This window comes from Heliangelus exortis, chromosome 4 (genome assembly GCF_036169615.1).
Source record: "Heliangelus exortis chromosome 4, bHelExo1.hap1, whole genome shotgun sequence".
Classification (NCBI taxonomy): Eukaryota; Metazoa; Chordata; class Aves; order Apodiformes; family Trochilidae; genus Heliangelus; species Heliangelus exortis.
The window spans coordinates 25,328,664-25,343,009 of record NC_092425.1 but is presented as its reverse complement, the minus strand read 5'-3'; the positions used below and the strand labels follow the sequence as shown (position 1 = coordinate 25,343,009).

At 34.9% G+C, this 14,346-nt stretch overlaps 1 protein-coding gene across 1 annotated transcript in view; it reads right to left on the bottom strand.

Moving 5' to 3' along the window:
- Positions 1-14,346, bottom strand: part of SGCZ (sarcoglycan zeta) — a 174,295-nt gene that overhangs the window by 105,024 nt on the left and 54,925 nt on the right. Inside the window, exon 2 of the mRNA XM_071743461.1 lies at positions 10,003-10,104. Within this exon, the coding sequence (XP_071599562.1) occupies positions 10,003-10,104 (102 nt within the window). The remainder of the gene's footprint in view (positions 1-10,002; positions 10,105-14,346) is intronic.

Sequence of the window (14,346 nt, the reverse complement as noted above, 5' to 3'; positions counted from 1 at the left end):
TGCTATACAACATCATATAACAAATTTCACTTCATTTTGTACATGAAGTGTAATTTGACCCAAGTGTAAACTTATATGTGTCTCATCATTTCACACAGAAATCCACGTATAAAAAATTGGTGATCTCAGATGGTCTGAAGCAAGCATCGTTATGCAACTTATAAAGAATAATTTCATTACTGTTTTAGGAGAACTGAGGGAGTTTGGACTCTTTTCTCTGGTCTTTACAGGCTAAAATTGAAGCATGTGTTAGATTTTAGTTTGGACTCATCCATGCTTAAGGCTTGGTTTATCTTTATTTACTATTTGCTGTGTTCCAAGTTTCAACTTGTCTTATTCAATGGAAGGGAACCTAGCAGCCAGGCTGGAGGCATCTGCAACTTCTTTTCAGTTATTGGAACACCTTATGGTCCTGGCCAAACTCTCATCCATACCAGACACTTGTGTGACCTTGTGGTTATAGGTCTGTATGACCTATGTGCTTCCTATGTAGAAACTGAGACATGTGGGAGATACTGGTGCCCATGTGGTTCTCATTTTATCTAGTGACAGGGATATGTGTGAAATACAGTCACCTAACTGGAAACTTGGTGGAGAGACCACGTTATATGGATGTAGATAGATACCATCTTATGAGAGCCAAAGTCAAGGTCAAAACTAGATTTATGCCTATTGTCGTTACAGAAATAGAAATATGCACTAAAGTATTCTTTGCAGAATGCCTCATTAGTTATTGATTTATACTACCTGAATTCACACATAAAGCATCTGTGCCATGCTCATCAGGTGCCTCTTCCAATGTTTTGATTGTCAATTACACCAAATTGCTGAAATCCACAGTTAAAAACCCAGATCAAAAAATAACTGCAAACCTGAGAAAGGTACAGAACAGATGACCAGAAATACAGAAATCCTAATAGCACTATTTGTAGCTTAAAACAGTTTTCTCAGTGTTCCTCTCAAAATGTGAGGAAAAATTAAGTGCCTTAAAATGCTAACAATATATGAAATTAAGAAATGCAGTCTTCAATTAGGAGAAGATTGCGTCTTGCATACTCTGACAGTATTTCATATATCAGTTTTTTGTGGTTTATGAAATTCTTTTAAAGCATTTCAAGCTATTCAACTAGCAGGAGAAAACCTTTGAGGAAATAAAAAGGAGCAGTAAGTGCCAGAACTAAGTAGAAGCATTATTTTTTTTCCTTCAACATATCTGTCTTTTCCATATACTTACCCGAATTTTTTCCTAGTTTCCAAACAACACCCTTTAATATCGGATAAAAAAAGAAGCACTACATTCTTGCATCAGCTGTTTCCAGGTAATCCCAGCACTTTATTTTTGCAGTACAGGAGATCCACCAATTCAAATGCTACCATAGTTTTCCTTATTTTCCAAGTTAAGAACAAAATTATATTACCCTTATTCACACTAACCAATCAATGAAGCTATTACAAAAATTAGTATACTATTCAATATGAAATATGAATCAGTGTTTAAAAAAAATTACTTCATGCTTATAGTATATATCTTTTAAGAGAAGCAGCACCAGCATCCTAAATGAACAAGCTGTAGTATCCAAGATCCAAACAATCATAATGGTATTTTTATGCAAATATTTTTGAAAACAAATTTTCTCCTTGTAGAATGTATAGTAGTTGTTCCTGCAAAAAGCTGATCCACTTTTTGCATTTTCTGTGCCAGCACTTTGACTCAGCTTGTCAGGAGAGTTAATTGACACTTCAAAGTGCCTACACTTTATTAAAATAACAACACAAGTGTGAAACACTTTCCTTCTGGGATTCTGTAGTTAGTTTACTTCAAGAGACCACAGATTTATATGAAGATTCTGATCTGGTGCGTACCAGTGAAGAAACTCAGAGACAAAAATAAACTTTCTCGAAACCTTGTATTTATACATTGATCTAGCAAGAGAGAAAAAAAATAATCTTTCCAGCTATTTTTTTACTCTTAATGAAAACTTCAATTTTTCTTCCTACTAAAAGACTGTGACATCTTCAATTGGATTGCCAAGTTTAGTATCAACACAGTATCGACACAATCTCTTGCTAATGAGAATTATGTACAATAACTTTCTATTTTTAAGAATTACTTTGGCTCCAGACCAAAAGAAAATTCACCATTCCCAACCTAGACCCATGCTACTGCAATTATCGCTTAGACTTGCAGAAACTTCAGCAAGAATATGTACTGTAGTAGCTGATGCAAAATTGTGCATGACAGATTGCCATCCTAAATTAACAAACTATGTTAACTGCAGTTACTTTCTTTGCAGAACAACCGATTTTAATTCAGCTAAAGACACAAATGAGTCTCTAGCTGAACCCCGAGAGCCAGTTTTACCAAAAATCCCCAGATATTTGTTGTACAGTCATAATGCTGAAACCGTAATTACCAATTTCAGTATAGGATGCTAAAATATTCTGCTGCTTCCATTGTAAAAATTCTGCCTTCCCTGGGGTGTAGCTTTATCCCAGTTGCACCCATGAATCCCAACACATATAGTCTGAAGATCTTGACAGTGTTTATTTCCAACTGAATATAAAGAAAAAACAAAACAACAACAAAACTGATTTAAATGAACAATAATTAGCAAAGATTCATGTGTATAATCCATAAAATCATGAAGATTTTTTTCCCTAGGTTTATTCTATGCATCTATAGTTCTAAGGTTTCCACAGAGAAGCAAAAAGTAAGGTCTACCTTAAATTTATAAAATGGGATGCAAGGCATACATTTTATTCTCCGTGAAGAACTGTAAGTAAATTCCCACATGAAAAGATAAAGGAAGTAATAGATTTTTCTCTCTTTTCAATCTGCTTTTACACTCCAGTTTTGGAACAGATTTTCCATGGAGATATTAGTAATAATTTTTCTTCATGTGCCTACAAGAAAGCTGGGTAGGGCTTTTTACAGGAGTATGTAGTGAGAGGATACGGGGAAATGGTTTAAAACTTGAAGAGGGGAGATTTAGGTTAGACATTAAAAAAAAGTTCTTCCCTGTGAGGGTGGTGAGATTGTGGAACAGATTGCCCAAGAAGGTTGTGGCTGCTCCCTCCCTGGAAGTGTTCAAGGCCAGGCTGGATGGAGCTTTGAGCAATCTGGTCTGGTGGGAGGTGTCCCTGTCCATGCAGGGCAGGTTGAAACTAGATGATCTGTAAGGTCCCTTCCAACCCTAGCTATTCTACGATTTTAAGAATGCAGGAGTTATTTAAGTAGTTGCTCAGCCTCTTTAAGTTGCAACTACCTTATGGTGAAATTGTTCAGGAAAATAGAAAGTTCATTCCTCAGCTTAAGATGCCCATAAAATTAAAACAGCTCAAACCAAATCCACTTTGAGTAATTAGGATCCAACACATGACATGATGAATGTCAATCTGAAACATCACAGGATTTTATTGACATTTGTCCCAGTAGAAAATAGATGCACTACATCAAGGATGTACTTGAAAAACTGAAAATACCAAGACCAACAACACCAGAAAAACAACTGATACTTCATTAACTTTCCCACATCCTTCTGAAGAAGTGTTCCCAGATCAACTTTATGTCCTGAGGTGGATATAGACCATTCATGACTTCATTCATGAGCTGTAATCAACCAAATTAAAAAGTCTGAATAAAATTAACTCAGAGTTTTCAGTATAAAGAGCAGAGATCCTCCTTGACTGTACAGCATAATAATAGGAGGAATAGTAATAGGAGGAGTGCGGGTTGACATGAAAAAATGATGTGTTCAAAAGACAGTGCTATTCAACTGGATGACCCCCAGACAAGTTTCAATCAAGTGTAGCAAATCAAGGACAAAACCATGAATCATAAAAGTTCTTATCAGCTGTCAATGAAGAGCAAGCTCTGCCAATTTAATTTTAGAGTGGCAATCCCTACAGAGACCACCAACTAATATGAGTGACTTGTCTTGGCAAAACTTGTGATTAAAAAACCCTTATATCTTGGTCATAGCCAGTAAACTGACAGTGAGCTCTCAGTAGATTGGAACTACATCATGTTGAGAGCCAGAATGACTTAAGGAGTCTTCTATGCCATAATAATGACTTCATTGTCAGTGACAGGTGAGTGATCCCAAGGGCAAGGCTGGAGAGTAGGTAACAGAAAAATGAAGAGGGGAGCATTTCAGATTTTATCTGAAAAGATTGTGACATGTAGCTGCAAGAAGCATGCATTGTAGTTCATACTGAATAATAATTCTCATGTGTCTTTTTTTTTTTTAATAAAATAAAATAAAATAAAAAAAAAAAAAAAAAAAAAAAAGCAATGACATCTCCTAATTGAAATTTCTCTAGTATCCAAAGTACCTCAGTAGTAATAGGATCGCAGGACTATCTAGTTTTACTGCATAGAAAAAAACGTATCTTACAGAGCAGAAAAGAGAGTGGATGACTTGGCCTTGAATTTTTAGAATATATTTAAGGGTTTGGTGAGGGAATATGTTCCTCCTCCCCAAACCCAAAATCAACAAATACGACATACTTGCAGGACCTTATTAGAGATTATGAAAACCTTGCAAGAAAGGAAAACCTCAGAAACTACATTTTCAGTACATAAGATTATGGATTCGGATACCTCTGAAAAGAAACCCAAATTAGATGAAGGAAAAGAAGGCAATAGGAAAAAATAAGAGCATGGGTTTAATAAGGGCAAGCAGCACCTCTTTTAGTGATTTTGTATAATGAGAAGACTGGCTCAATGAACAAGAGCAGTGAATGACCTTCCTGAACTTCAGAAAGGTTTCTGATAATGATATAAAGAAGAGCATAAAAGATCATATCAGAGAGAGAAGCTCAACAAAGTCATTGTCACAAAAAAAAGGAATCTGGAGTTCTCACAAAGGCAGCTAAGTCCCAGATACAAAATAAAATATGTGCTATATGCTGGCTGGAATTGATAAAGGTTAATTCTGTGTTGATGATTATAATCACTTAGAGAGACAGTGAAGATTAAAATATATGGTAGAATTCCTTCTGTCAAGATTTATTCATGTTTGGAAATAAAAAAAACCAAAACAATCCATCTAAAAATTTATAAAGATATTTAGCCTCTATAGTCACCATTTGGAGAGAAGGAAAATCTGAAAGAAGCTCTGCTTTGAAATCTACCTGCAGTTTCTTCTCATACAATCACATATTTAAAAATTAGAATGTATGGAGAGAGTTTTCAGAGTTTCCTGTGTTTAGTCAGAACAGTTCAGTCAGTTTACATATATCCAGAATTTTTTGTTTTCTAAATCTTTTTCTCATGACTATTAACTACATCATTATATTCCATCTATTCTATCTATATTAAATTCTGTTTAACTACATCATTAAATTCTTTAAGGTCCCTTCCAACCTGAGCTATTCTATGATTCTATTTCCTCCTCTAAGGAGACCTCTGGAAAACACATACTGTCTAAGTACATGAGAATACACTTTTAACAATGTTAATTGTACAGAAAAAAACCCAACAAAACAATCCTCTCTAGTTCAAGGGACAATGAGTTTCTTATTTTATCTGCAATGGCAACAATTTAACAAAGAATACATTTGGTTTTCTTCAATACTTAATTATTTTATGTATAAATGTAAAAAATAATCAAGTCAAGAATACATTCTCAAGAAAACACCATGAACTGCTTTTATTGCTATGTAGAAAACTAATAAAACTGTTCCTTTATAGTTTTCATTCACAGATGCAGTAGTAAAATGAAGAAATTTCATTCAGAAAAATTGAATTATTGTAATAATTCAGGTTAACGCATTATGTGGTATTTGATTTCATACATTTCATTAATGATACTGCTACAAAGAATGCAGTTTGCATTATTTCTTTACATTATATCAATGGAAATTTCATAAGCAGAGAAATATAATATTGTCTAAATTAAATTTACTGGTTTCAGACTTGTAATTCAATCAAAAGTACTCAACTCGTATAGACATAGTAAAAATAGATTCTCAGTAAAATTCAACTCATAGACTATCTTTGCTTCAAGGAGATAGAGATGTCAAATACTAATCAAATGAACTCTTATCTGCTCAGGTTCTGATGTATCAGTTCAAGTTCTGGCATGTAATTAAGTCATTTGATGAAAATCCAGAAGTATCATTTTTGTGCGAGCATGAAATTTTGGGTAGACATTTGAGGTTCTGCAGACACCACTAACTGGGTAGAGCAGCAAGTGTAAAGCAAGAGGAACAAAGTTAGGGAAAAGGTACACTCTAAGCAGCTTTCTCATCAGAAAACATGAATGAATATTCACTTTACCCAAGGCCTGGATTGTTCAGTATTTCTTATTGAAAGAAAATAGTATACTGCCAGGAAAACAAAACAAAACAAAGCAAGCAAACAAACAAACAAAAAACCCCAAAACCACACTTGGAGTTTTGGTTTGTTTTTATGAATTAATACATACTTGTTCTCTCATCAATTTAACTCAAAGTATTTTAGCATTTATGTTTAATAATCAAGGGTTTGATGAAGCAAATAAGATTTTTTTGACCTATACACAACGTTCAATACACCTCTTTTGATAAAGGCAGCTTAAGACCTGTAATTTACCTCATGTGAATGATCTTCTTTGGGGCTCATTTCAACCTAGCTCCTCAACAGATTGCCCAGGACTTTTATCAGTAGTCACTATGAGCCAGCAGTGTGCCCAGGTAGCCAAGAAGGCCAATGGCATCCTGGCCTGTATCAGGAACAGCGTCACCAGCAGGTCCAAGGAAGTGATTCTGCCCCTGTACTCAGCGCTGGTGAGGCCACACCTCGAGTCCTGTGTCCAGTTCCGGGCCCCTCAGTTCAGGAAAGATATCGAGGTCCTGGAGCAGGTCCAAAGGAGGGCAACCAGGCTGGTGAAGGGACTCGAGCACAGATCCTATGAGGAGAGGCTGAGGGAGCTGGGGCTGTTCAGCCTGGAGAAGAGGAGGCTCAGAAGAGGCCTCATCACTCTCTACAACTCCCTGAAAGGAGGCTGTAGCCAGGTGGGGGTTGGTCTCTTCTCCCAGGCAACTCTCAGCAAGACAAGAGGGCACGGTCTCAAATTGTGTCAGGGGAGGTTTAGGTTGGACATTAGAAAGAATTTCTTTACCGAGAGGGTGATCAGGCATTGGAATGGGCTGCCCCGGGAAGTGGTGGATTCTCCATCCCTGGAGATATTTAAAAAGAGACTGGATGTGGCACTCAGTGCCATGGTCTGGTAACCAATATCATTGGTCTTCCCACCAAACTGCTTTGTCCTAAGTAATGGAATAGGAATCATGTCCTGACCTGCAAGGCTGAATGCCCTACACGAAGGTCTTCCAGCAGCCTTTCTACAAACTATGTCACCAGTGAAGAGGAAATAAACCCATTCCAAAAAGTTATATTCAATATAAGTAATCTCAAGAGTTTATGATTCACTGCCACTTTAAGGTCTGTGTTAGAGAACGGGAAGATTTCCTTAAAGAGCAAACTCTCCTTTCAGAAAATAAATAAGCAACATAAGCATGTAAAACACTGTAAATACATCAGCTTTAAATGAGTTTTTGTTTCTACAGTACATCTTAACTCCCTTGTTTATCAAACTTAAATAATTTTGGCTTCTGTGGAATAGGCTGGAAAAGCATTCCCCTCTGTACCACCTAAAGTAAAAAATAATGGCTTCTGAACAGGTTAGGTCTTCAGAACCTATTCTTCAGCATTGATTAGGTCGTGACTGACTATAGTGAGAGCTCAGAAAACCTGGGTCATTCCTAGATTTCTTTAGCACAAAGGTCAGTTCTGTCAATGACAATACATCTAATGACAAATGCAGATGCTACACACCTGGGGAAACACCAGATGGCGACATCACAAATCCCTACTGGAAATGACACATTTTTATACACCACAAGTAATGGAAACCTTAGCACAATAGCTACTGAGCAAGCTGCCCAAAAACTGGAACATGAACCAAGTTCACAAGTGCTGCATGATGAAAACCAAGTCTACATGTGCACCACATTACAGTTAGGTAACAAGTGTTACCTAACCTTAACGTTAATGAAAGTTGACCTGCAACACTAAAAATATTTTAGTTGAAATACTTTGTCCAACTCTGTCTCTTCCAAGAAAATATCCAAAATTGCAGCTCATACCTACAGTAACAGGATACAGATACACATGCAGATAGGAACTGAGAAAACCCAACAAAACATGACTAAAGTTCATCACCTCTAAGAAAAAGCACGCTCCCTAAAAGGTTATGCAGCCTGGAAAGAGTACATCAATTTCATAAAGTCTATGTATCAGAATGTTCATACTAAAGAGGTTCATTCTTTAGGCATGATTTTAAATTGATTTGTTCTACTAGATATTAGGATTTGACAATGCTTAAAATGTGTTTTGGTATTTTTTTTTCTATTTAGATACAGATAAAGGAAAAAGTACTTCAGTTAATTTGATGAAATCTATAGTGTAAAAATTGTACACAAATATTAGACTATTACGGAAGCTACTTTAAAGGTGCTCATACGTTTCCACAGCAAGGTAGTCTAGGAAAAAATAAATCCACATCCAAGGTTCTCTTTTGAAGATACCTTTCCGTATTTAGGAGACAGAATCTCACTGTTTTGCTTTACTCTTGGTAGCAGTGATTACTACTTAAATGGTCCTTCATATACTTATGCACTGACTTTTCCATTGTCATTGTTCCCACCCTCCCCCTCAAATTCAGATCAATATCAAAGCTACAATATTTGCATTAATTTAGAAAATTATGTTTTATAGTACATTTATATAGATTTATCTTTGCTAGTTAATAATATTTTAGCTGCTATTATAAAATAAAAATGATGAATATTTTATAGCATTGGTATGGTGAGTTGAAAAATAAATGAATACCTGTTCAATAAAGTGATCAAAAAATCAACATTGTTGGGGAAGATGCTGTTAATTATTATAGAATTTTTCATTTCCTAGGACAATATTGCTACTCTGTTAAACATTGAAAGACCTTAGTTTTAAAGAAAAAGAGGACAAAGAGATTACCTGTTCATCTCACACATGTATTAATACCAGAGTGAACTAAGAGAGATGGGAAACTGCTATGATCTCATTTATTAATGTACCTCAGAGTTTTTCATAAACATAGAAAACAAATTTCAAAACAATTTTCCATAGAGGCATTTAAGGTAAACATACTTTTAATTCCTGTCAAATTTTCAGTATGCGTATTAAAATTCTTTGCTGGTGATTGACTGAAAACCATTGCAATATTCACCTCTGATCATAGGTCATCACTTGCATGGTAAAATGAATTAAGAAATTTCCAGTATTTCAAAATTTATTTTTAATTAATTGGCAATGTTAATGTAAATAGCATGACTGAATCAAAGACAGCGAGTTAAAATGAACTACATTAAATTTCCGAGTACATAATATCTTGGTTTTCTTTTTTCCTCTGTAACAATCTGCTGTTAAATGATAAAATAATTACATTTAAGCAACATTAGAAATTATGTGCTTTGAAAAATTAAATTCTAGAGACATTATGTAGTTTAACAATATTGTTTGTACTTGGGGAGGGAGGGAAAAAGAGAGAGGTAGGGAGTGAAAGAAGAGAAGGAAGGGAATGCAGTAGACAAATACCAGAAAGGGCTTAAGAATATACAAAGCCATTCTTTATTTTATTGCATTTTGCACATATCACCAATCTTGTTTTTCTGGTCTTCACATAAAATGAAAAAGTCAAATGTTCCATTCCCAATGGTGAGGTCATTTGAAGTATTAAAATATGTATGCTTTGAATCTCATTTCTTTAGAATGAGAAATTCCTTTTAAGGAACAAGGAAGGTTTCAGAAAAGAAAAAAACATTTTTTTTTACAAAAAGGAATCTTTTACTTCTCCAACAAAACCTCTAGCGACTGCTAATTCAGAAGGTTCAAGAATTAAACTTTTTAGTTTGAGACTGAAGATATTAATTTATATTAGCTGTAAATTAAGAAAAAAAATTAAAAGCACCTACCTTTCGGGAATGGATTTCTTTCACGTATAGTGGAAGTAGAAATTCAGATATGCCTTCAAGTCGTATTCCTTTTTTAGTGACTCTCAAATTTCCCATTCCATCCTACAATCAATAATATATATATTCACTTTAAGAAATAACCTTATCGAGAACAAGGTAAAAATAACACAATAATTGGCCTAATATATAAAAATAATGAGGGCTGCCTCAATGTTGTCAGCTCTAATGATGACCTGGGCAGGAGCTGGATGGGGTGGGATTAACAGGCAGAGCTTCACCTAGGACTGAGGTATTTAACTGTGTAGCCTGGTGGTCATCTGCATATTCTATTCTTTGGCTGGACCAAGGGTACAAATGTAGATTAATTTGCTGTAGACATGAAGTATCTTGAATTACAACTGCTAAGTAAATTAATTAGCTAATTATCTCTATAAGTATAATAATTTTTTTTGTAGTGAAATAATTGGAAAATATTATATCATTGTAATGTCTTAAATCAACTGTCGTTGCTTTTCCCAGAAATTAAAATACATAGGAAAATATCCCATAGGAATTAAAAAAGAAAAGGGTTTTTTATTAGAAGTTACTTATCACTTCTAAGAGCATGCTATTGGTGAAAAGAAGAACTTCAAAATGCTGAGGGTTATTTTTGTATACTCGCTTTAATTTATCTGTATAGCAATAGGAAACGATGATTGTAAAAGTCTGCATGAAACAAGCAAATGAAGTGATTCAAAATACAATTAAGTTTAAGCATAGAAAAGAGGCATAATAAGGCTTCAGCTGTATTCTTACAGGAAAAAACAATGAAATCTGCCTGATACTTAAGACACAGGATCATTTTGCACACTGATAGAAATTCAATATTTTTATCCCTGGATGCTTATTACTATATTCCTGACAGAACATAATTCTTCCCTGTACTGGCAGTGGAATTCACCTTAATACACCTAAGTGCAAAATTAGCAAATTTAACCTAATTGCTGATTAAATGCTTTGAAGTCATTGCTGACTCTCGTGTAGCAGAACAGCGGGAACTCATATTTCTGCTCTGTCAGCTGAATTGTGAAACAAGTAACCTCCATTTCCTGGGCAGGCATAAACAGCTTCATCGCAGTGTTGTCAAGTGCTGTAGCTGAAGCTGGGAGACAACAGTGAATCAAGAAACATACTTACCTGAATATAGTTCAGCTACTATACCACTATCTTGTTATATACAACTATACCATTGCCCCCTTTCTAAAAAAACCAAAGGTGCCAATATGGCAGCTATTCGATACCACTGCATCCACACCTGAAGCAAGACTGAAAATGTTAATTATTTAAGACAGCAAAGAGAATTACATTTTATACAATGTAATTCATTGGCTATCATTTCCCAAACGCAACAAAGCTATAGTGATAGATAGCCTTTCACACTATGACAGATTTGCAAGGAACATACTGTTGGGAATTGTGCCTTCACATGTCAAAGCAGAGAAAATATGGAATAAAAAAAGTTGCTGCAAAGGCTATCTTTAACACAGAATATACTTGTTCAAGTCATATGGCACCAAGAGACATTTACAGACTCTGTATTAGTCCATATAATGTTTAGCAAAATTTGTAACTGACTACATAAAGCCAAGAACTGACCTTTTGTTAGCAAAAGTGCTATTTGTATTCAAACTCTGTGTCATGGTTCAACCCCAGCAGGCAGCTCAGCCCCACATGGCTGATCTCTCACCCCCACCCCCAAGTGAGAGGGGAGAGAGAATCAGAAGGGTAAACATGAGAAAACACATAGGTTGAGGTACAGACAGTTTAACTGGCAGAGCAAAAGCTGTGCATAAGCAAAGCAAAACAAAGAATTAATTCACTATTTCCCATTAATAGATCCAGGCAGATATCCAGCCATCACCAGGAAGACAGGGCTCCATCATATGCAACAGTTACTTGGGAAGATAAACACCATCACTCTGAATTTCCCTCCCTATATTTCTGGAGCATAAGAATCCATCCATAAGAATTCCCCATCCACTCTAAAAAGAGTGGATAAAGAGAGTAACTCTAAAGAGAGATGGAATAAGAAGAGTTTCTTCTTTCATTTAGTTGAACTATGCTGTTATTAAAAAAAAAAAAAAAAAAAAAAGTTTTCAAAAGTAATACAACTTGGTCAAAAGACAATAACTGGGGACCTAGAACAGATTTTGCAATACTGGCTGGGAAGATCTTCACACTATGGAGATGGCTAAGAAAGATTTCTTCTAAATCTTACAACTAAGCCTAGATGAAATAAAACTTTTTGCATGAGACTTGGATTAAATTCATACCTTTAATGTTACAAAAACCTACAGGTTTCACCTGTTATGTGAAAGCAGCAAAAGTGGAGAAGACACCTACAATTCCTTAGGATCATATACTTAGATTTCTATCCAGAAGCACAGTGAAAAGTAAACTGAAGTGTTGGTTAATCTGAATTGACTATAATATTAATAAATAATATTTTTTATTCTGTGGGGTTTTTTTCCTGTTTTCCTTAAAAATAAAATACACCAACTATTTGTTTCAGTACTTTACAGCAGGAACAATCAAGTAGCTGGTAGGCTGGAAAATCAATTATTGCAAATAATAAATTATTATTATATAATTATGGATAATTATTATGTAAATTATATTCATTATTTTCAAAAGTTCTGCTTGTTTTCTGATTACATATTTCAACTAAGATTCTGTCTCCAAAAATTTACAGTCTGAAGCACTATACAGCTGTGGAGAGGGAAAAAAATCATGTAGTGTTTAAATAAAGTGCTTAGACACAATGTCCTATAAATTAATAAACATTCACTACCTGTTGCCTTGTTGGCATCACAGCAAAGATTAAACACAAAAAGTAACTTGGATGAGGTGTTTGCAGAACACAGATGAAACATCTGTAGAGAGATGCTTTGCAAAGGGAACAATAAGAATATAAGGTATCAGAAGACGTGTGGTTGAAGCAGTAGCAAATTATACCGAAGTGAAAAAAAAATACAGAATTTGATATGATGGGTACAAAAAGCAGATTTATATGGTGGGACAGTGATGGAGAAGATGAAAGACATTAGCAGCAATGTTTTTGATAAAATGGAAGACATACACTAAGGCTGAGAGGAAGTTGATACAGGAAATTTGTATTTTGTTCACACACATGAAGAAACAGATTTCATTAACAGAGTTGTAGCATGATTCCAGATGGAGAAAAACAATGCATGACTATAGATGTTCAATCAAAAGAAAAACTGTAGGTAGCTACAGGTCCTATATGAACAGAAAGAGGGTAGTGGCATCAGCTATGTAAACAGAGTGTGCTTTGGTGGATTACCAGAAAATTACAATAAATTATCCTTTGTATGATCTCAAGAAATAATTAATGAATTAAGAAAAATGTAGTGCCATTGTTCTAAAACCAGACATTTCAGGAATGTAAGCAGAATAGACAAAATCTTCAGACACAATGAACACCTGCAATTCCTACAGAAACTACATGGTGAGAAGGATATTAAGTCTGGACCAAATAGTAAAGATATGAACAATCTTACACTTACCATCTCTAACTTACATACACAAAACACTATTTTCTTTATTTGGATGTATGTTTTGTGCTCTATCATTTTATTCAATCTTCTCTTTGAACTAAAATTCTGTGATTCTATTTCTTTGTGGTCAGACTAACAAAGTAATTTTTAGCTCAACATGTCTTTTACAATCAACAATTAATGAGTCAGAAAACGCAGAACACTGCTTACAACTCCCTACTTTAATGCAGGTGGAGTGAAAATATACAACATAATCAAGGCATGGTAAACCTCTGTAATCACCAGCAAAATTTTAAGAGATAATGAAGTTTTTCTGGTCTATGTAGAGTTAATTACAGGACACCAAATTTCTATTTCTGGAAATAGAAAACACTGAGATGAGATTATGAGGAGAACAAGATCTGCCTCTCACCCAAACTTAACACCAAGAAGTATTAGATCCAGAACTGTTATTCTTTTCCTCATTATCTTTCCCCCCTTCTTTCCATATAGGAAGTAAAGTGATCAAGTAATTGGATTTTTTTTCAGTTGACTTCCAGTCAGGAAAAAAAAATTCAATACATAACTATTTTACTGAGACCTGTACTTTTCTCCACGTGGTTATAATGTGTAATTAATTGAACACCAAAGAAAGAAAAGATTAAAAGTAAACCAAGCAAGCTAAATATGTCAACAAATGTAAAAATAACTAAAGGGAGACCAAAGAGCAAGGTGTAAGAAAAAACCATCATCAGTTCCATGCTGCTCTTGGAAAAGCATGATAATTATTCATGTTACCACACACAGA